At 34.5% G+C, this 21,497-nt stretch overlaps 2 protein-coding genes across 2 annotated transcripts; one reads left to right on the top strand and one right to left on the bottom strand.

Annotated features, from left to right (window-relative positions):
• Positions 1-7,414: 7,414 nt before the first annotated feature.
• TRIADDRAFT_25902 (uncharacterized protein) lies at positions 7,415-10,328 on the top strand (the record flags this gene model as incomplete). The annotated part of the gene is made up of 11 exons (XM_002112311.1): positions 7,415-7,520; positions 7,607-7,689; positions 8,346-8,482; positions 8,595-8,670; positions 8,743-8,781; positions 8,939-8,974; positions 9,078-9,161; positions 9,381-9,445; positions 9,553-9,725; positions 9,990-10,040; positions 10,159-10,328. The coding sequence occupies 11 exons, from the start codon at positions 7,415-7,417 to the stop codon at positions 10,326-10,328; spliced, it is 1,020 nt and encodes a 339-aa protein (XP_002112347.1).
• A 1,411-nt stretch (positions 10,329-11,739) lies between these two features.
• TRIADDRAFT_56265 (uncharacterized protein) lies at positions 11,740-18,323 on the bottom strand (the record flags this gene model as incomplete). Its single annotated transcript, XM_002112740.1, has 20 exons — positions 11,740-11,853; positions 11,941-12,102; positions 12,203-12,286; positions 12,398-12,613; positions 12,674-12,778; positions 12,857-12,931; positions 13,026-13,085; positions 13,172-13,246; positions 13,325-13,396; positions 13,486-13,584; positions 13,671-13,817; positions 14,078-14,325; positions 14,410-14,526; positions 14,687-15,010; positions 15,123-15,169; positions 15,257-15,386; positions 15,516-15,690; positions 15,939-16,072; positions 16,562-16,680; positions 18,151-18,323. 20 exons carry the CDS (start codon positions 18,321-18,323, stop codon positions 11,740-11,742), a joined length of 2,676 nt encoding a protein of 891 aa, XP_002112776.1.
• Positions 18,324-21,497: the final 3,174 nt, after the last annotated feature.

Here is a 21,497-nt window from a genome sequence, read left to right on the forward strand (position 1 = left end):
GAATAAGTGGAATTGATATTTCAAGTTGATGAGCTCTTATTTAGATAAATGCATGTACATCGACTTATTACGTTCGAAGTATCTAACTACATGTACATTCAATGAGCGACCAATGCATTCTCTTCCGCTTAAACCTAGGATGTACCCTGATAATATATAACCAGTATACCATCGTTTTCATACTCATTATCAAATTTAAGTTTATAGCGTCAATTTGCTACGATTTGAATCTTATGCATACCTTACAATATTTCATTTCTCTAAATAGGTATGCACTTACATAATCACTACGGTATATTATCATTTTCCATATCCTTTCATTCGATTTAAATTGGTAGCATCAATTCGCCGACATCCTTAATCTTAATTAATATACAGCTCTTTCAATTCCACTATATGCGCATCTTTGATGAAAATAGCAAAATAGATTTCTTGCCCAATACTGTATAAATCATCACGTTTATAATGCTAAAGTATGTCCGATTTGGATACTCGATATACGTAATCTAAGTTTTTCTCCAGAACCAAAGGATATATTTTCGTGTAAGCGTAGCATATATTAATTTTTGTAAGACTATTATTGTACTCTATAATCAATATAACTGCTATCAGAATCCTCGTGCTATGTTATTTTTGATATAAAGAACATTTTAGTATTCGATGTAGGTCAGGATAGTATTATTTATTTGTTAACAGCACTTTATTATAACCCGCAGCTCCACCCGTAATTAATCGAGAATTGGCTAAATCACAAAATGAAATATTGCCTAACGCTAGTAAACCTTGGAGTGTCTGCTGTCAAGCTGATGGATTACCCACACCAAACATAACATGGTGGACAGTAAATAGTGGTGAGAATAACTTAATGCTGCCAACTCAACGTGGTTGTTACATATTGGATTCTCGAATTCAAGATGGGAAAGCGCAACTACGATGTATAGCGCAAAATGTGGCCGGAAGAGATTCAATTACTATTGATGTTGTTATTCCAAAGTATCAACCAAGTAATCTATAATCTGAATAAGATAGAAATTTAATCAGATATCGACAATATTTACAATTTGAAAAAGTTACAATTAATTGAATTACTCATGCAGTCAAGCAAAGGTTATTCTATGATGATTATATTAAAATTGAATTTACTAAAGCTTGATATCTTCTGCCTATATTCCAGCATCTAAGCCCATGACAACGTCAGCAACATCACAAGATATTCAAACTATTCATCCTGAGGATAATACAATAATAAACATCATTTTACCTTTAGGTATACTATCAATAATATGATAAATTAGTTTCGTGATTTATTGACTGCATTAATTCAACTATTATAAGTAAGATATTTTAGCACCATTTCCAGATAAATAAATAACATTTCGATTTCGATCAGTCATGTCTAAAATAACAAGTCAATACTAAATTTCATTCTGATCGAACTATTTTAATCAGGACCTAATATTATTTTATGAATAGGTGGATATAGAAATATTTACAATTCTAATAATTCACCTAATAAAATAACAGGAGATTAATTTGTAACTCATTCTGTCCTATTTCACGGTCTTTAGGTATAACTACCTTATTGGTCTTGCTAATTATTGCGATATCATGTTTCGTGTTTGCCTATCGTGTTTTATTGCGCAAAAATGTTCGAATAGAGCGAAACGGGGCCCATTTTCGTAGTGTAAGGAACGATGATGAAATGGCAGGCATTCGAGCTCATACAGAATTCACAGATATTGATCAATCATCGAGCGTATCCTCTTTTCGTCGACCATCAGAAAGAGCCAGTAGCATTTATGCTAGCATTACTTCTAACTTACCTTATCCTAAACATATGCATGTATCTAGAGGTCGGATAGCAATTGGTGAAAGATTGTTTGAAAGTACGATGCATGGTTCTATTCATCGTGGATCCGTATATAAAATTGTACCACATGAATGGAAATCTACCGTTCTTGTAAAGCAATTATCAGGTAAAAACAGATTGCTCTAAGGTTACATATAAAATTGCATTAAAAATGAATTAGATTTAGAGTATTTTGCTATTCGTAAAGTTTGCCTCTGCAATAGACAGCCAACATAAAGTGTCATATAGTTGGTTAATGATCTTCATGCTAATCATTTTTTATAGACGGTTGTACAATTCAGCAACACAGTGCTTTCTATGATGAACTAAATATGCTATTGAAAATTGGAGCGCATAAAAATTTATTGTCGTTACTTGGAGCCAGCTTTGAATCTAAACATAGCAAAGGTAATATTGGCCGATTGATTGAAATTTATTTTTCATATATTTACAAATAAGAACAGTTGTCATCTCTCATGTCATGAAAATTGCATTATTTCGTCGAACTTGCATGCTAATTTAACATAATACAGGCGAGATTACGTAAGATACTATTGCAAATAATTTGTGTTATATCACTTTATACTAAATATTTAATCGATTAAGTCTACTGACACAGCTAATTCTAGGTTATAATAATTTAAAGAAAACTTATAAACTTTTTAGGCCTTCAATAGGTATATAATTGTAAGATAAATAGAAATTACTCTAGTTACCGGGGAAAAAATAGTATTACTTTAACACGATTAAAGCCTGTAATTTCAAATTGATTCTCAAGTAAAGAAAGTATCGCTACAGTATTCTATCTCATTCTACGCAATATGTAGTGCATTAATTCAAAATTTTTTTTTCTCTAATTTAGTAGAAGAGCTTTTCGCTATTACTAGAATCTATCAACAGCATTCTTCCTTATTTTACACAATTTGTAGACCATAAAACTACCTTGCAATTTCATATACTTATTTAATTCGAGAGTTTATTACTGCTATTAGAATATATCAGCCGTATTCTATCTCGTTTACACGATACATAGAGTATTACCTTACTTGCTATTTCATTTCTCTGTTTTCATTAGAGAGTTTACTACTGATATTAGAATATGCCAGCTATGGAGACTTAGAGTCATTTCTACGGTACAAGAGAGAAGAATTTGAACCAAGTTTTGATTATAATGAAGCAGGATTCAATCTTGCTACTCTTGGAGATTTTGCATGCCAAATAGCGAAAGGAATGCACCATTTATCACGAATGGAGGTTGGGCTTTGATTCTATTCGATAGCATGATTTTTAGAAACTTGGCTAAAAGCAATAATAGCAGTAGAGAACTAGAACGCATCAACATTGGTTTATATCGACCAATATTCTGTAGAAAATTAGATTAAAGAGTAATGAGAAATCAACATCTATATACGTGCATTGATCAACATGATTTCTTTCTAGACAATTCATGGTAACCTACGAGCAGCGACCGTATTAGTTTGCTCTAACATGGTACTAAAAGTAGCTGATTATGGAGTCCAAACTAATACGAATGAGATGCAAGGAGAAGAAGATTCGGAGACTACCGCTGCAAATAAGGTAGCGAGAGAAATACAGTAGGAAATTCTTGCATGATCGTATCCAAGTTCATCTAGAGCAGTAGAATCTGTGCAAGTACCAATCTTGACCACAGTCCAATTTTGAATAATTTAGGTTCAACTTCCAATCCGATGGATGTCTATGCAAACTTTAAGCGATGGGATTTTAACTGTTGAAAACGATGTGTACGCCAATAAAATTGCTTTAAAATTATTGTCACTAGAAGGTTTAATAGCACGAGATGATTATGCAAAATATAATTTGTAATTTATTTTTTCATTAGTTGGTCTTATGGCATTGTTTTGTGGGAATTATATACATTAGGTAAGTATAATAAAGGTGATTGGTAGCGATCATGTCCAGTATGATGTTGCATTTTACTTTGTTAGGATTAATTCATCTTGTCATTTCTATTTTTTTCAAGGGGAATTGCCTTATTATAACATTGCCGACGATGTCGATGTATTATTGCATTATGTTAGTAGCGGCTATCGACTTAGCCAACCCAATCATTGCCCTGATTCAATGTAAGTGCTTATAGCCGAATTGAGTTGTTGTTATTGTGACCAAGAGACGGCGGAAATTGACAGTTTGGGCTCTATGTTGTATAGATATGATATCATGTTGGCATGTTGGAAATCAAAACTAGCGGAACGAATAACATTTCAAGCAATTGTAGCCAAATTACGCGAAATTAAGGTTGCTGAAGTGTACCAACTTGATGATAGTGACCATCCTAGCTTGCAAAGGTGCGCTAGCACATTCCTATAAATTAGTCTGGGAAATGGAAGTTTAATCTTTTGCAGTTTGTTTTATTTGTTATGGTGGATAGCTAATCTATGTAGAATTTTTTAATTAGTATTACTAAGATGTAGTGTGGACGACTAAAATAAGCCAATTGAATAAGGCCTTGTTCTAGTGGTCCATGGCTGCATCAACTTGATGATTGTACCTATTTTGGCTCAAAATGGTATTTCAATACCTCTCGATAAATCGGTCAGAGAAATTGAAATACATGCAAGTCGTTCGTCATGATAGGAACAATTTCATGCTGTATAAATGTAAACTGCATACTTTAAGTTATAAAATTGCATACGCTTCAATATGCTAATGGACACATAAGAAGGGATGTTTATCCACGCTTCAAAGTTATTTTAATTTGTTTCTTTTTTATGCAAATATTATATTATATAGCAAGTTTTCCTTAGAACAAATGATAGCTTTAACAATTTTATTTTGCAACTAGGCCATTATGGTAGTTCTACTGTACAGAAGCATTTCTACTTTAATCTCATTGACTCTATACTCTTCTACTGTATATCTGAAAACTACTGATTCTGGCCTAGGGATTGGGAGGGGGGTTGTTTTGGTAACAAATTTATTCTTGTCTTGATTGAATCAAGTATTTTCGTTAAGAAATCCAAGAATAGAAAATACTTATCTACTGCAGTTTCGTATAGTTTGATGGGTTGTTGACCTTTAGATTTTATTATATAATTGTTCAATATGATTGTTAATATTGCCTTTATATTCACTGTAATGTTATGAAATATAAAACGTCTTATTCTTGCATTGAAACTTCCAATATGGAAGCATTCCTTCAAGTTGAATAAAGTATAGTGAAAATGGATAAAGTTCAGGTATTAAGCTATTCTTCATATCTCTTTTTAGATAGCAGCAATAATTAATATGATCGGTACGTCTGCTGATTTAGTACCAGTCTATGCTATAGACTATTGCTAGTTTTGTCAACATTTCTTAATCGCTTCTGTCACCTAAGAGTTTAAAAGATATATGCAAAGTCAAGACAAGACCTGTGATATCCAATAAGCTACACGTTGTAGACATAGTTATCAGACACTAAAGTCAGTAAGAAATAAACTAGTTTGCAGCCAGTATACAATATGAATTACATGGCTATGGTCATTCGGACTCTATCATATGCACGCAGACAGTAATCGCGTGCCCACTGGAAACAGTTGGTCGATGTACAATAGTACAAATGCCCTTCAAAATAAATACAATTTTTCACCAGACACATAGTTTGTGGGGTTAATTGGAGACTCCAAAATATTCCTCATTGAAGCTGTTTCTAGTACAACCTCACTGTCATAATGCAATTGTCTAATCATGGACTACTCCATACCTATCCGATCCCATGGCACGATAGGGGATAAAATGGAGTACAACACAATTCTCGATCACGGCTTGGGTATTGGGTAGTCCATCGGTAGTCCATGTAATAATATGCCTTTCTTGTTATAGACTGTAGACGAGAGAGAGATAGCTGTTTTAGAGAAGAGAACTTTGTTACCCTAAGTCAGTCAGGTACAAGTTTCAGGAAGAGAATTGCTCACTTTATTTTCTATATTATTGCATATGTAGAAACAGGTTGAAGTTAAATGCGCTTAATCAGATTGATCTAAGTAGTTCGGGAACAAGTCTATGGATGGGACGGTCAGGTTTTAATTTTTTTGAAATCGGTCAGTCATTTTAAACCATTTCGATATGCTTAGCGTTAGTGGTCGAGTGAGGAGGCAGGTAGAGGAAGTATGCGGATCAATAGAGTAATAGAGTATAGTAGAAAGACCAGAAAAATGAATCAATTTGCGCAATTTTTTTCCTTTCTTGTACTGAACGCCCTTATTCACGTTCTTCTCTCGACCTTAGCTTGCACATACGGTACTAGCGAGTCAGACAGTTTTGATAGCTGCAGTTAGCTTTGACTTCTAAAAAATATAAACATTTAATATTACAACAATATCTATCAGTTAATAATATCTAGTTTTAAAGCACGCTACTTGGCAAATGCCGGGTGTAGATACTACCACATAAGGTAGATTTTACCCTGCTACAGTAGTAAATATGGACATAAAATATGCTATGATGCAAAATGTAAATTGGAATTTTAAACCAACTTTAGGTTTTTTTATTGTAGCATTTTTGAGGAAATGAATGTCTCTAGTTTGAACTTCTCTAGCTTATTTTTGAGGGTATTACAACCAATTTGGTTATAACATTGGGCAAATTGAAATCTTCCCCTACAATCTGTCCTACAACTCGGTTAATGACGTCTATCGTTGCAACGCGTTGTACATTACTGTTACATAGGCGCGTGGAATACTTGAAATTCCTACTTAAAATTTGTAGTAGTCCATGATAGAGCGGGAAATTCTCGATAGAATAAGAGAAATAGAATTATTATCCATAAGTTCCTGCAGTTATTTTAAAGCTAGCTATTTTAAAAGTGATTAGCTTAGGACATTATGATCGAGGTATCAGGATAGAAGAAAGAGAAATCCCAGATCACGGACGGACAGAAAAGGATGTCCATTTCGCCTTTCAAGTATAGAGTTTTAGGATGCCTCGATGTGTCCGACCGTCCATTGTCCAATCCAATCGCCATTCAGTTGATGATTTGTAGTGATTCTAATTGGTACGTCCGGCGGTCTGGCACCTCTGTAGCGCACCAGCTTAATGTCATAGTAAAAGCGACTTACCACACGGTCATGCGCAATCGTACTTTTAAGGAAGTGAATCAATTTGGCTAGAAAGTAATCGCAATCTTGCTGCTGCAAACTTCCACTATGGCTAGCGATCACTTTCATCATTGATACGAATCAACTGATTTAAGTTGAGGATATTATAGGGTTATAGTCAATCTGTTTTTAAAGCATCTTGTTGAGAAAGTTAGACGATAGGTGAGTTAGAGAATTGAGATGTAAAAGATAGCCACGTTGACGTGGTGATGGGACAAGATCAACCATTGTATTGTCCTTCCATTGATTTATTGATTGAAATTATCAACAAGATTAAATAAATCTTCATCATACTTACCGTGAATATCTTTGCTCGCTGTTAATCTACAAGTAATCAGATTAAAGATTGCACAATATACTAGTGTTTAGACGCCATGATCTAGTCGATGATATCCTACTCGTTTTCATCAATGTCGTGTGTATTTCGTAGGTGATCCAGTAAATCAAAATGATTGCTAGTGTTGCAAGTAAATTAAGAAAAGAATGGTTCTTACTTGGAATTGTATTATCCATCTTATTGGCTAAATTGCAACCCACTATTGGCAAGACTGGAGGTAAGAAGGAAATGAACTTGAGTAGATCTTGTTCATCTTATACAAACTTGCTGACACTGTTGCGCTTGATTAATCCTCACCTCAAGGTCTGCTCAAACCTGAAATTACTATTAAATACTTTGCTGTTTCCATCATCTTCTTTAACAGCGGTATATCTTTACGCAGTGAAGTAAGTCAATTTTGATGTCGGTAGGCTGAAATTTATGCCTCCTATTTGAAATCCATTACACTATTTGATTAGAGTCTGATTGCCACAGTCATGACTATCAAAGCGACCAACAACGAGTATCACCACGTATTACAATTTCGTCTTATCATCTGATTTATTACTAGTCATAGTATTGATCATCGATCATCGAAGAATTTTAGCTGGAGCTCCACTGTAGATTTTTTATTTTTTTATTTTCGGAAGTTATTCCTTGCTATAGCATTACATAAACTATTACATAACCGTAGATAAAACTCTTTTCTAATCACAAAGTTGACAATAAATAAGCTCCAGTAAAAGCAATGATAATGATGGTTAGAACAAACGAGTATCTTGCGTAATACGCATACTATACAGTGATTCTACTGCGATGGTTTTCAGTTTCGAGCATGGATTACATTGTAGCAAACTAATTCTTAATAAGAAGCTTCCTCTTTACTGCATCATGCCATAAAAGTAGAGATACTGTAGTAAATTAGTATTTATGTTCTTCATTTTGAAATACCTGCATTTTACAGTCACTATTCCCATATAAAACTTCATTTACAGTACAGTACTGTTGTAAGCATCATTGAAAAGCTACAATCAATTCTATACATTTCTCTGGCTTCGAATAGGAATTACTCAAATCCTTTACCAACTATCGTCTGCACGCGCTTATTCAAGGATTTACCTTTATTGTCGTGCCAATATTTGTTAATATTTTAGTGGCAATGCTGAAGCACTTAGCGATTGATGAATGGTTATTGAAAGGGTAAGCTAAAGAATACAATTGAAAAACATTGCTGTCATCATGTCGACTCTGTACAACAATTATATTGATTCGTGTACTACATTGTCCTCTATTTATTGACTATAAATCACAGATTGATCGTTGTAAGCTGTATGCCTCCTCCTGTCTCTTCTGCTGTAATACTCACTAAAGCATCTGGTGGTAACGAGGTAACTATCGATTATAGTTATTAGATATAGGCTTTATCATCTATTCCATTATTGAATTTATACAACTTCCAGGCTGGTGCCATCTTTAATTCAGCATTTGGTAGCTTTCTGGTAAGATAAGCAAAGTTATCATGTCATGTCTAGATTAATTTTTTATAGCGATTAACATTTTATTTCTATTCTATGACATAGGATAACTTTATCATATCATGATTACATCAATTCTTGTAGCAATTAATATTATCAATGTTTTTATTCTATGTCATAGGGTGTCATTGTAACACCGTTATTGCTACTTGCAACTGTAAGTCACTAATTTTGAAAGATTGCGCCAATTTCACCTAAATCACTATACAGCAGTACTAATATTGCCTACGATCATTAATTAATCGTAACTTTTAAAACAGCTTGGATCTGCCGCTACTGTTCCATTTCTGTCGGTATTTACTAAATTAGGATTAACTGTAGTTTTACCATTGGTATTAGGCCAGGTAAGTCCTATCTTTCTGCAGTAACCCAATTCTGTAGTGACTACAAAATTTGATGTAGCTTGTTACAATTACCTTGATGCTAGAGCAAAAGAGTCTTCCTTTCTGTGTTGTATTATACTGTGAATATAGATTATGATGCCCTAGATTATGTTGTCAAAGTAGAATTATAATCTTTATTATTAATAATAAATCTGATTGATATACAATATGTTTTACTAGATTGTTAGAATGTATGTTAAAAACTGGTTAGAGACTACTAAACCGCCCATTGGGACAATTGGAAGGTTAATTCAGATTCGGATTAGAATTAATTATTAAAGGAATACGTATGGTACTTATTTTCATACGTATAAGACTAAGAAATGATTCATTTCCATATTTTGGCTTATAGTTGTATCCTCCTAATCATAATTTATACCACATTCTGTGACACCTTCAGTGGTAACTATGACATCTTCATTCCACTATCCATTGTAATCCCACAATTTACAAATATAAATAACACAAACATGCAAACGATTACCGTTGTTGCAGGTGATGCCGCAAGTAGTATTCCAATGGGCAGTTTCTTGGCTATTGTTCTTTTAGGTAGCGTGAAAAATTAATTATTGTTATTTCATGTTCTACAAATATAATCTTTACGATCTTGCTATTGCTTTTATAAGTATTTTTATGTCAGGTAGTCTTCATGGCTTTCCTCTTTCAAGCATCGACGAGGTTAAAATAAATTAAATTCAACACCAAGTATTCCCTTAGTATCAATTAACGACAAATTAACGATGTACTGTCCTTTTCGTATTATCTGTAGGCTGAGATTCAAATCGAAAGATGTCGTGGCGGCCGTCTTTTGTGGCACTCATAAGTCTCTGACTCTAGGTAGTTAAAACTCTTACTTGTATTTTAATTTAATTAATTAATTGATGCTAATACTGGATTTATTGATCGTCATTTCGACAACTTTCATCTATCTTACGTATGGTTATGGTTACGAAACTAGGTATGCCAGTACTTAAAATTGTCTTCGGTGGCTACAGCCAATTATCATTGTTATCTATTCCTCTTTTGATCTACCATCCTTTGCAAATCTTATTTGGTGGTTTATTAGTTCCAACCGTTCAAAAATGGTTATCGCAACATCAGGATGCGGAAAATTTAGAGTCGGTTTAATTAATACTGCATACTAGATAAAATTGGCTATCGTCCGGTACATACTTTGAAAATTTTTCCAAATGTTACATATATACTCGCAAGTATATATTCAGTGTATACTTACACATATTATCTAGAGTCTGTTAAACTAAAATGGTGTATCAATTATTAATAAAACTTCTTGCAATATTTCATTAAATTTAAGACTAATTTTCGTGGAAAATTTATCGTATGTATTCAGCTACAAGCCATGAACAGTTAGTTACGCTCGAAATCTATTACTGCAAATTTTTGTTATTCGCATAAATAACCAATAGATCTGTCGCCTTTTGTACATGAGATATAATAACATTATGAGCTAAATTAATTGGGTCATTTATTTGTAGTAGCAGTTATTGAATACATATATAAGTAAATTCGTTCGTGTTTTACTAGTGCATCGCTAATGTTTATATCACAAGAGAATGCATAAATGTGGAAGTATTATCTTCATAAGTAACGGACAAATGAAGTCATAATACCTTTACTGGGAAAGATCGTTATCTGAATTAAAATGGTTTTAAAGCATTCATTTGTAATACAATATAATGATATCAACCGTAGTCTTTTCGTAGCTACAACTTCGTTAGGCAAGATGCTTGAGATCAATACCATTTTTGCGATACTTGAATAACTGATTTGACGTTACAGTTCCTGAACTTCGGCCGAGTTCATCAGATGATGGTCAATATAATATTATACAAAGAGTAAACTTTCACTATTAAAAGTGGTTCTTAGGTAGTTAATGATTAGGAAGTGCGAATTAATGAATTATGTAAACACATTACAATTCAAATCAATTACAAAAAAACTTTCATGATAATCTGTAACGACTTTTGTTTGCGAGATAAGTCATTAGCTCTATACAAATGTAATCGGTTTTTCTAGCTTAGGCAAGTACATTTCCATTACTAAGTTTACAACAATTTTATCGCAAAAGGTAACGAATGTGGACCATTAATAGTATTATTTGATATGAATTTTTAACCAATCGATAAGGTTAAGGATGGATATAAATTCTACATAACATTACGGTAGATATACGAATATTAAGCAATAAAAATTGTACAAAAGAATCTTCTATAGATTCTGTTATACACAACTGGCTGTACTATACACCATAGAATTTTGCCATCTAAAGTCAATAGCCAGAACAATCGCATAACCATAATTTGGATTGGATATTACAACTCCTGATAACAATTTACTTAATTGCAAATGATCTATATAGCAAAGAACATTAAAGGACATCGAAAAGTAACAAATAGTTATAAACAAGAAATCTTTCTTTCGTACATGTTGCATAGCTTAATTTACAGTACATTAAATTATACTAATAAGAAATTCATTCATTGAAGCAATGTCCAATAAGAAAATAAAAATTTAAACTCTATCGCCTCCACGGCCTATCTTCATCAGCTTCATCCTCTTCATCCAGTAACAAACTATCCTCACTGGACGACAAACCTTCATTATCTGATACGTTCATAGAACCTTCCGGTTCCTAATGTGATAAAGTAATTGTTTAATTTTTACCTTCTTCTTTATCATCTTTTTACGGTAAACAATATAAGAAAGAAAGTTTATCAACCTTATTACTATCTTCTGTCATGTCATCAGCTAATAGAGCAGATTCTAAGTCTAGTTCCTGTTTCTCCTCTGTTACCATTTTTTGTGGCTCCGATTGGGGCTTAGGATTATACCATGAAAATACTAAAGATTTCGTTTTGTAGATGACTCCTTTTACAGCGGCCTAATTAACACATAGTGCAGAAAAAAGGATATAGTGTGATGTTAATGTTATATAAATATAACATTGTTACTCAAACTAAACAACAAAATCTTATACTAACAATTTCCGCCTCTTTCCTAGTTGAGAATTTAACGATTACGTGATCATTTTCGCCAACGTCAACTCCAGTAACGTTACCAAATTGCTGCAATATTTAAAGAAAATTATACTATAATTATTTACCAATGAAATCATTATCAATGCCATTCAATCAAAGTAGCTATGAACAAGGAAGAGAAATTAACAAATCCCTTACAGTAAAATGTGTAATAATGTCGTCTTTATCGTCCATTGATAGGCCTTGGACGCTTAATTGTGATGTCCTCTTATCTAAAACAGATCTACTTGAAACAGCAGCGTGTCCTCTACCACGACCTCTAAATCTCGTGCTCCATCTACCACGTAGTTGCTTTCGGCGAATCCTTCCATGAAATGGTTTGTTCGGGCTTTCAATTAATCCAAGATCTGTCGCCTTTCAAAAAATATAACAATAAATATACAGGATAAATCAAATAATGTCAGTGATCAATACCTCTTTCTTTAATAGTTCAACCCTTTTTTCTAACTCTGCAGTGTCTTCACCGCTATTTTGCTTTGACAGCAGCTCTAATTCTTTATCTAATAGCTCCTTTTGGGCCTATTAACGGAATTAATATCTTATCCGTACAATCAAAGAAATATAATGTTCTATGAACCATTTTTGTATTACACTTACATCTTTTCGAGATTTTGGAACTGAAACTAGCCTATTTTTAACCGAATCGATATCTTCGTTTAATTTTTTAAGTGACTGTAGGAACAAGTATAGTTATCAATTAGTCCAATGATCTATAATTGTAACACTAATTATATGATCATTCATTAAATGGTAACATAATGATGACCTGAAGTATAAAATCACGTTCTTTCGGATTTTTTGTATCATTCAATTTCTTAGCAAGAATCTGAAATGAACATTAACTAATCAAAATCCTAATCTACTTTTGTATATAGTAACAACTTCTCAGAAATTCATTTCTTAATATGTTACCTTATACTGCGTAATTAATTTCTGATATAAATCTTGAGACTGTTTTTGTATTTCTAATCTTTTTTGTACGATATCCTGAAAAAATTATCAATAATAAGATATACACGGATGAGTAGGAGCTATACTAGCCAAATGTAATAAGCGTAAGCTTACCTTACTACTATTTCCAGCAGTGGGCGTTGCTGCTGCGCTACGAGACATCTTAAACGCCTCAGGATTATGAAACTATGTCATAGAATGTGTAAAATCATCATCATATTTCTATTTTCGTATGTCCTATAAATTATATTTTGTTTCATTAACCGTAAGCTCACCTTGTTTGGCACAACTGATGGTTTTGAAGAATTATCACCAACATTCGCAAGCTCTGTAGCATTACTGGGCTGAGAATCTTTATCATCATCCGGTTTTTGCTGTGCATAATGCAACAATAAAAATTTATGCTCTGATAACGTTAATATTTCCATGATAATAGAAATAAGAATACACTGATAACTACCTCAGTTTCCGGTATTGGGTCAATTTTCCAAAAAACTTTAATAAATCTATTATTTAGAACAGCTTCTGGGCTATCATGAGCACTTTTAGCTTCAGCGTGAGTTGAAAACTGAATTAATGCAGCTTGTTTATCCCCTTCGACGCCAATCTAATGGAAGTAAGTATTAACACAATAAGACAATTAAATCTGACAACTAAGATTTATAAAGGCATAATCAATGCCAGTTAATGATCAATTTTTATTCATGTCCTCAGTTTTAAGTAACACAACTAGTTGCTTAGTTAACTAGCCATGGGTTGCAAAAAGAGATTAATTTTGCACAATATTTTGGTAACAAAATCATGGATATGCGATTTTTTACCCTGTGAACTGTGCCGAAAAATGGATAGCAAGTTAAGGCAACATACCTGAATATTCATAATATTACCAAATTTTCCAAAATGTTCGTTCAACTTCGTTATAGTGTTTAATTCCTGTGGAATTTTTCTAATTTCTAGAGTAACTGAATCTCTAATTCTGGCCTTGCTTTTAAAGCCAAGACGATTATAATCGAAGCGACGTTTTTGGGGAGGTCCAGTATCATCCATTTCAGCAACTCGTTTTTTATTCATTTCATTATTAACATCCGACATGGGCGGTTTAAACCTGGGTAAATCTGTATAAAATTATATTCAAGAAATATTATCAATGTCATGGAAAAAAAGTACTTTATCATGTAAGGGAAAAATTTCATATTTACCTGACATAGGTTTACCGGAATTCATTTCTGACGTAGGCGTTCTAAGTGGCCATACCGGTGGCGGCATCATAGCTCTACCTTCAAACGAAGGCTGTTCAGGGTTATAGGCATCATTCCCTTTAAATAGTGAAAATAATATATATCCATATATTAATGTACAAGAATTAGGAAAACTAGTACAATATTTTTATAAGGCATGATTCAATCTGCAGATCCATAACTACAGGGTGATGATTTATTGACAACAATACCAATAATAGTAAGTGTGTTTGCATACCCGAGAAGGGTAATCTTTTACCGCGAATAGGACCTCCTGGTTGTCTAGGTGGCGGCATAGACATTCTTGATGCTTGCATTGGCGGTGGTGGAGGCATAGAAGATCTTAATCCAGGTGGAACTGGACGTACAATGGGCATCATATTAGGCGGAGGGTTATGATGTTGCATCCTTCCAGGTCCAACGCGAAATGGAGGTCTATTACCATTATCAACTACAAGTATATCAGATGCTGGTAATCTTAATTGTTGTGTGTCTTCAACTACAACCGCGTCATTGCCATGGTCATACGGACAAGTTTCACCGCGCACACAAAATCCCTTTTCTGTTGAAATTGTTGAATAGTACAAATTACTACAAATACCACTTTTATAAGCATATCCGTACTCGTGGTAAGTAATTATTGCTTAAGTAATGAATGGCTATTAATGATATACCATCGTAATCACGGCATCGTTGTTGAATTTTCGGAGGGAAGCGTACCCTAAAATTTAAACCATTAAATCTATTGATTAAAATAGAATATGACCGACTTGTATTAACAGCTAATCATTATGATCATACATCTAACCTATTATTAGCGTTGACCGTGCCCGGTGCTTCCCTATCACCAACATCCGCTAAATTTTTCATCTCATTTTTTCCACGATCTGACCGTCTATCGGTTCGCTGTCTGCCGCGATTAATTCTATCATGTTGTCCTATTAAGAATAATTACCAAATATCAATACATTTCGAGTAAAATCTATTTAATCAAAGGTGCTAGCTATAATATTCAATGATTAAAGCATCCTTTATAGGATAATTAGAATCATGCCATGGATACGTACCTATTCGTCCATCATCTTCCGGTCGACGCTTAGATCTTCTATTGCTAGTGGAGACTACAACATGAATGCCAGTTGGCTCATTATTATTATTATGTTCGACAGACTCTTCGATTCTGTCTTCGTCGTTACGCGACCGTGGTGCCCTCCTAAAATCTCTCTCATCATCATCAAGGGTCTAGGTAAAGATAAGAGAGAATGAGGAGAATAGAATAATCAATAGAAAATTAATATATATATTCCACTTAAAATAGCCGCTACAAGTAACACAGACAAAAGTAACTGTCATGCCAACATTCTCTAAGAGATATTATGATTATTTTTACCAATAATGAATATTACTATGTGCAAGAATAAAACCACTTGTAATATTTGTACACATAAGTATACCGATTGAGTCAACAACAAAAGTATTAACATTTCTACCTCGTAGTGTGATATTCTTCTATCAACATTGGGTGCATTGTCGATGCCTGGAGCATCAGTCGTAGTATCATCTACTGATAAATATGCTTTCTTTTTCAAGGCATCAAATAATTCATTGACGAAGTTGGTAGTTTCTACAAATTGAATAATTAAAATTAGACTAATAGTATCCGGCATGGATAGTAGACAAAGCATCTGTACAATTTTGTTTTTATTTTATAATTTATCGTATAGCAGATCAATATTATCGTAGCTAATTCGTTATTCCATGTACTCAATTGCAATACAGCCTATTTAGACAATGAACATTAGCCGTAGAAACATCCATCTTTACGCTACACCGTGGAGAACTAACATTTATACTACTCGTATTGAACCAATGAGTCAATGATAAATGAAAAGATGATATTTTTACCGTTACTAAATAGAATGTTATCGTATCAATGATCTACTCGTATATACATTGTACAGTATCATTGTAGCAGTTATCGCAAGACAATATCATTGTTAAGGATAGTATTTTATTAATGACAGTATTTATAAGCTAATACGTATTGATTTTGACACAATATACACTCTAGTTTAAGAATTCATACGACTGTGATGAAAAGTTAATTTTTTACCTGAAGCAAGAAAAACTTCTAACTGATTTAGACAGATATTCTTGACCTCGTTATTTGGTTTTTCTTTTTTAACTAAAGCTATTACATACTTAGCCAAGGCGTTAGGATCAGCATCGCAACTAAAAAATGAAGAGAAAAAGCAACACAATAAATACACCCGGTCAATAGATAGGGATAATTGCTCGGTAGCCATGAAGATGGCCAATTGTCTAATCTATGCTTCCAACTTTATCGAATAAACAAGAATAATATACTGTACGTCAACGTATCGATTCGTTGGTATGCAGGGAAAAGAAGACTTGTCATCGATAGCGGTTGGTATAAATAGTCTTTACCATTCCATCCTACTATTTTACTACTTTATACAGTATGTCCATAATGTAGCATTCTAGGCATACTCTTATCATGGAGTGCATGATTATACGTCCAAAAGCGTTCATTGCATACAATCAATGGCAATAGCCATCACGATTGATCATGTCAGGAAAAATGCATCAACCCATTACTAGCTTTCATTGACGTTTACAAGGTGCATTGCCTACAAGTATTTGGTAGACGATCAATCGCTGTTGCGTTCAATGTATGATGATCATTAGTCTTTGGAAAGTCCTCTATGGTGATCATCAATCATTCTATCCCTTACCATCAACACCGACTATTTTGGAAATCACCCGCTACGTGTATGTTAACATTTCGATACTAAATCATACTATCAAGCGCATCAGTATTTTGAAACAGTTGTGCATTGAACGAGGGGAAATTCTAATGTAAGGCAATTACATAACACACTCTTTCAGCTGTATTATCACGGAAGAACCATTTTGATAATGTTTAGTAATCATTTCTACACCGGTTAGTCAATCTCTCTCCTCAACATTGTACGCAAACGATAGGACCTATCGACCTTACGTAAACACTGTATAATGCATCAAGACCGGACTTGACATTGCTACCTTGTCAGGCAATTACGTCGGGGTCAGTGTTGTACTCTCCATTGCTCAACGCTAATTATCTGTCTAAATGGAATAAAAATGTGTCCATGGACTTGAACTATCATCCTGGATAAAAGAAAAAAATAGAAAAACTGTAGTAATTATGGATCATGATGCAGACATGGCACGTACGCCATTAAACTATTGATCCATACGACGAGGGATATCGTAATCATGGTTTAAAGATGAGATTTTGTTTGGTTTGGCGAGCTAAGAGTACAGTAGTAGAAGCTGTCACGATGTCGAGATTGACATAGTGCAATGAGTAATTAATTTTGTTCTTTCTTCCAGTATGACTGCTTGATAACAAGCTCTCAATCTAACCTTTCTCTGTCAATAGAATGCTAACAGAACATTAACGTGTTGTCCACGATTGAAAAGTTGGATAGTGAGTGATTGCATCAAGTAGCCAACCAGGATTTGACCACGCGGACATACTGTATCAAAAGCAAATCTACTGTCTGTACCTTCCCTTTGGCTACAGTGCGTAGCGTACAACGAGAACAGTCATGTCGTCAAAGAGAAAAGTGCAAGATTGCCAATGACAATCCACATACACAAGCGTTGAAAAAGATAAACTAGATTTACAATACATACATAGGTTGTAAACGATTTGTTAGCCACACTTTAAGCGCATCAAAATCTTCGATATGCATTTGTTCCTCAACGTCTCGTTGACTTGCTTCTTTGCCAAAAGAAGAAGCACACGATGTCCGACCTAACGATGATACACTGGCAGTGGATATGAGCCAGGCAGGCACTAGTGGCATCCAGTACAGTACAAAGCTTTTGGATTGACGGTTTGGCCTTACTGTACAGTACTGTACACTGTAAAGTAGGTCAGCTGCGCGTGCATTTCACCCTTGAGGTGCGTAGCGCTACGTAGGGTCAGTATAGTACAGCTGACTCGGCTTTTCTGTCTGGGTGCAGTTCTCTCTGGCTACAGTACGCTACAGTCATGGAGCAGCAGAAATATTTTCTTCTAGTACAGTAGTCCATGCTACAGTGCACCGTCATACAGACGACAGCAAAATGAACGAACAGTGTCTACATCTCCACCAACTACGATACTGTACTGTAATGTACAGTGTACAGTATGGCAAGAGAATGACGACACCATTGGAGTATCAGACTGTAGTGTACAGATTCTTGTAATTGAACTCTTCCTCTATCGATTGACTTGTATTTTATTGAAAATCGACTGAAATTTCATTATTTTATTTTCAAAGTTTTTGGGCAAAATGGCCTGAGACAAGCTGTACACTCAACAGTATAATCTACTATTGAGAAGACTGTACTGTAGACCTTTTTCCCTGTAGAGCATTTTCTTCTAACCACCTCACTGTTCTAGTTTCTATCGTGCTGTACAGTACAGTACTGTACAGTGTACAGTACTGTGTACTGTAGGACTGACAATGTTTTGACAGTGCTTGCACAATGCACACACTATACGTACAGTACCATGACGTAGTACAATATGACACTGTCTTCATTTTGGACAAACTCCAACTGGAAAATCTCACTCATAAAACGTCAATATTCAGCAAAAAACGCAAAGAAAACAGAGAGTCTTATAGAAAAATTCCACTCACACAAACCAAAAATCAACCTTGGGTGAAATTTGAATTGCACATCAAGGATTTTATTGGTACACAACCCGACAATACGTTTACTAGGGCCAAGCCGATGTCAAGTCATTATTTTTGATGCAAGTTATCTGTAGCGTCATCCTTTTGCAAAACTGTGGTAAAGACTAGTACAGTACTTTGGAGTTCTTGTCTACAGTACATACTGTACACTGTACACTGTAGTGTGCATCCAATTAGATCCCTTCAACTTTCTCTACTGGACCGTACTGAAATTTCTTTGCAATGGGAAGTTGCGAACCTTCCTTTAAAATCATGCAGGTGAATTCAATAAATAATACTAAAACTAACTTAGCTAAATACAACCATCAAGACCCAGCTTGTTATACAGTACCAGGGACTACTGAAGAGAGAAAACGTTTAGTAGTCCCTAGCAGGACTGTATTTGAACGCGATGGCACAGATTACTGTATAGACTACAGTAATGTCCCAATACTCTGTTAGTAGAGTAATCATGGTGACATAATATTTTGCGAGCGACCTGCTCTGCCCAATGTGCCGATGGACCAAGAAAACCGTTGCAGTGGTCCATGTCAGTATTTACGGTGGCACAAAAGGGCCAAAAGGATTTCTCTGTCAAGAAACGAGCGCTCTCCTATACAAATACCACATTCCTATGGAGAAAATCATACTCCCGTACAAAAGTCGCACTAGGTGTGGAGAAATCGTGCTCCTGTAGCACGTCTGTACACCACTTGGCCTGGCCATAATGTAGTGGATGTGAGCAATGATTACTGACTGGATAGTGAATACATGCGTACAACCTACAACTCCGACTGACTGACTTTTTCATCTGATTGGATTGGTAATGGATTTCTCGTCGTTTGGAGGATTTCATAGAATCCTAACAAGCAACACCAATCGCTTTTAACGTTAAAAATAAATAATGTCGTGCCTGGACTACTGCCTAAGGATGAAATCATCGCTAGTTTGGCAGAAAATTGGAACTCATGCTATTTTAGTTCGATTGACAGTTAATAAAATATGTAAAAATATTGCACAATGACATAGACAATGAAGACTGCCACAATGCATTGTGTATTGTGCCAGCCAGATTAGCTGTAGTACTCGACTACTTTTCTGCTGCTTATAGCACTTTTGCACCATGGATTGATTACTGGAATTGACTACACTAACTGAAATCGCACACCATTGCGTGCCAATGAGAGTTTTGATACTGTAATATGAATTAATTAATGTTATACTCAATGCACGTTTTAGGGATTTACTACTTGCTGGTACCTGACTACCATTAGATAGATGTTGTAGTGATGCAGCAGCACTGTATTTGAAAGTAAACGCATGTAATAGCTCGTCGAGAATCGCGTTCAGCATACCGCAATATGCAGTACTGTAATTTGAATTTTCGATCAAGTTAAAGACAGTAATTAAGAGATAATAATACAACAAGTATGAATATCTTCGCATAACACTTACAACCTAACATTTTTCTACATTGTATCATTAATACTGTAACACTGACATTTAATAAATATCTAGTTTTGTGTCGATACTGTAAATTGAGTGCATATTTGTTGAGAGGGAAAGTATGAAAGAAAGCGTCCATAACTATCCATTAATGTACAGTAGATCCAGTCATTTCCCTATGATGTATCCAGAAATGCGGCTATATATCTTCAATGTATTTATCCAAAATATATCTGCCATTTCTTAGCAAAATCAATCAAGATAAAATCTTTGCTCATTTCGTTAAAACTTGGCAGATTTGCTTGGACAAAGTATAATGAAGGTATACGTATAAAGAGCCGTTTCAGCGGTATTTCTAAATGTCTCACAGGGAAATATTGTACAGTACTAGGATGCGTATTGGCTAGCACGCTAGCACTGATTTTAATCATTTGTGCCTATGGCCGCTTGCTATCGGATTATGCACGAGTACAGCGCCTAATAATATCGATATGGCAGTCACAAATATGATTCGTTAGCCATAATTACATACGAGTACGTACATAATTGAGTACATTATTTTCCAGCATGCAATTCGCATATACTGTACGTACACCAAGATACAGTAAGTAGGGGGTGATAATGATGATCCATGACTGGTTTATGGCTAATTAATATTACGCGTATAATATCTATTTATTCAGGTCGAACATATGGCAGATAAAATATGTACTAGTTTTTAACATACGCGTACGTGTAAGCTCTCTTTACATTACTATACGAATGCGCGTATGATGGATGGTACTGTTTGCTTAATAATAAAGTAATGAATATACGTAAAGTAATACTAAATTGCAGAAGCAGCAATGTAGTAATAACAACAAAAAAAAC

This window comes from Trichoplax adhaerens, genomic scaffold, assembly GCF_000150275.1.
Source record: "Trichoplax adhaerens TRIADscaffold_5 genomic scaffold, whole genome shotgun sequence".
Taxonomy (NCBI): domain Eukaryota; kingdom Metazoa; phylum Placozoa; class Uniplacotomia; order Trichoplacea; family Trichoplacidae; genus Trichoplax; species Trichoplax adhaerens.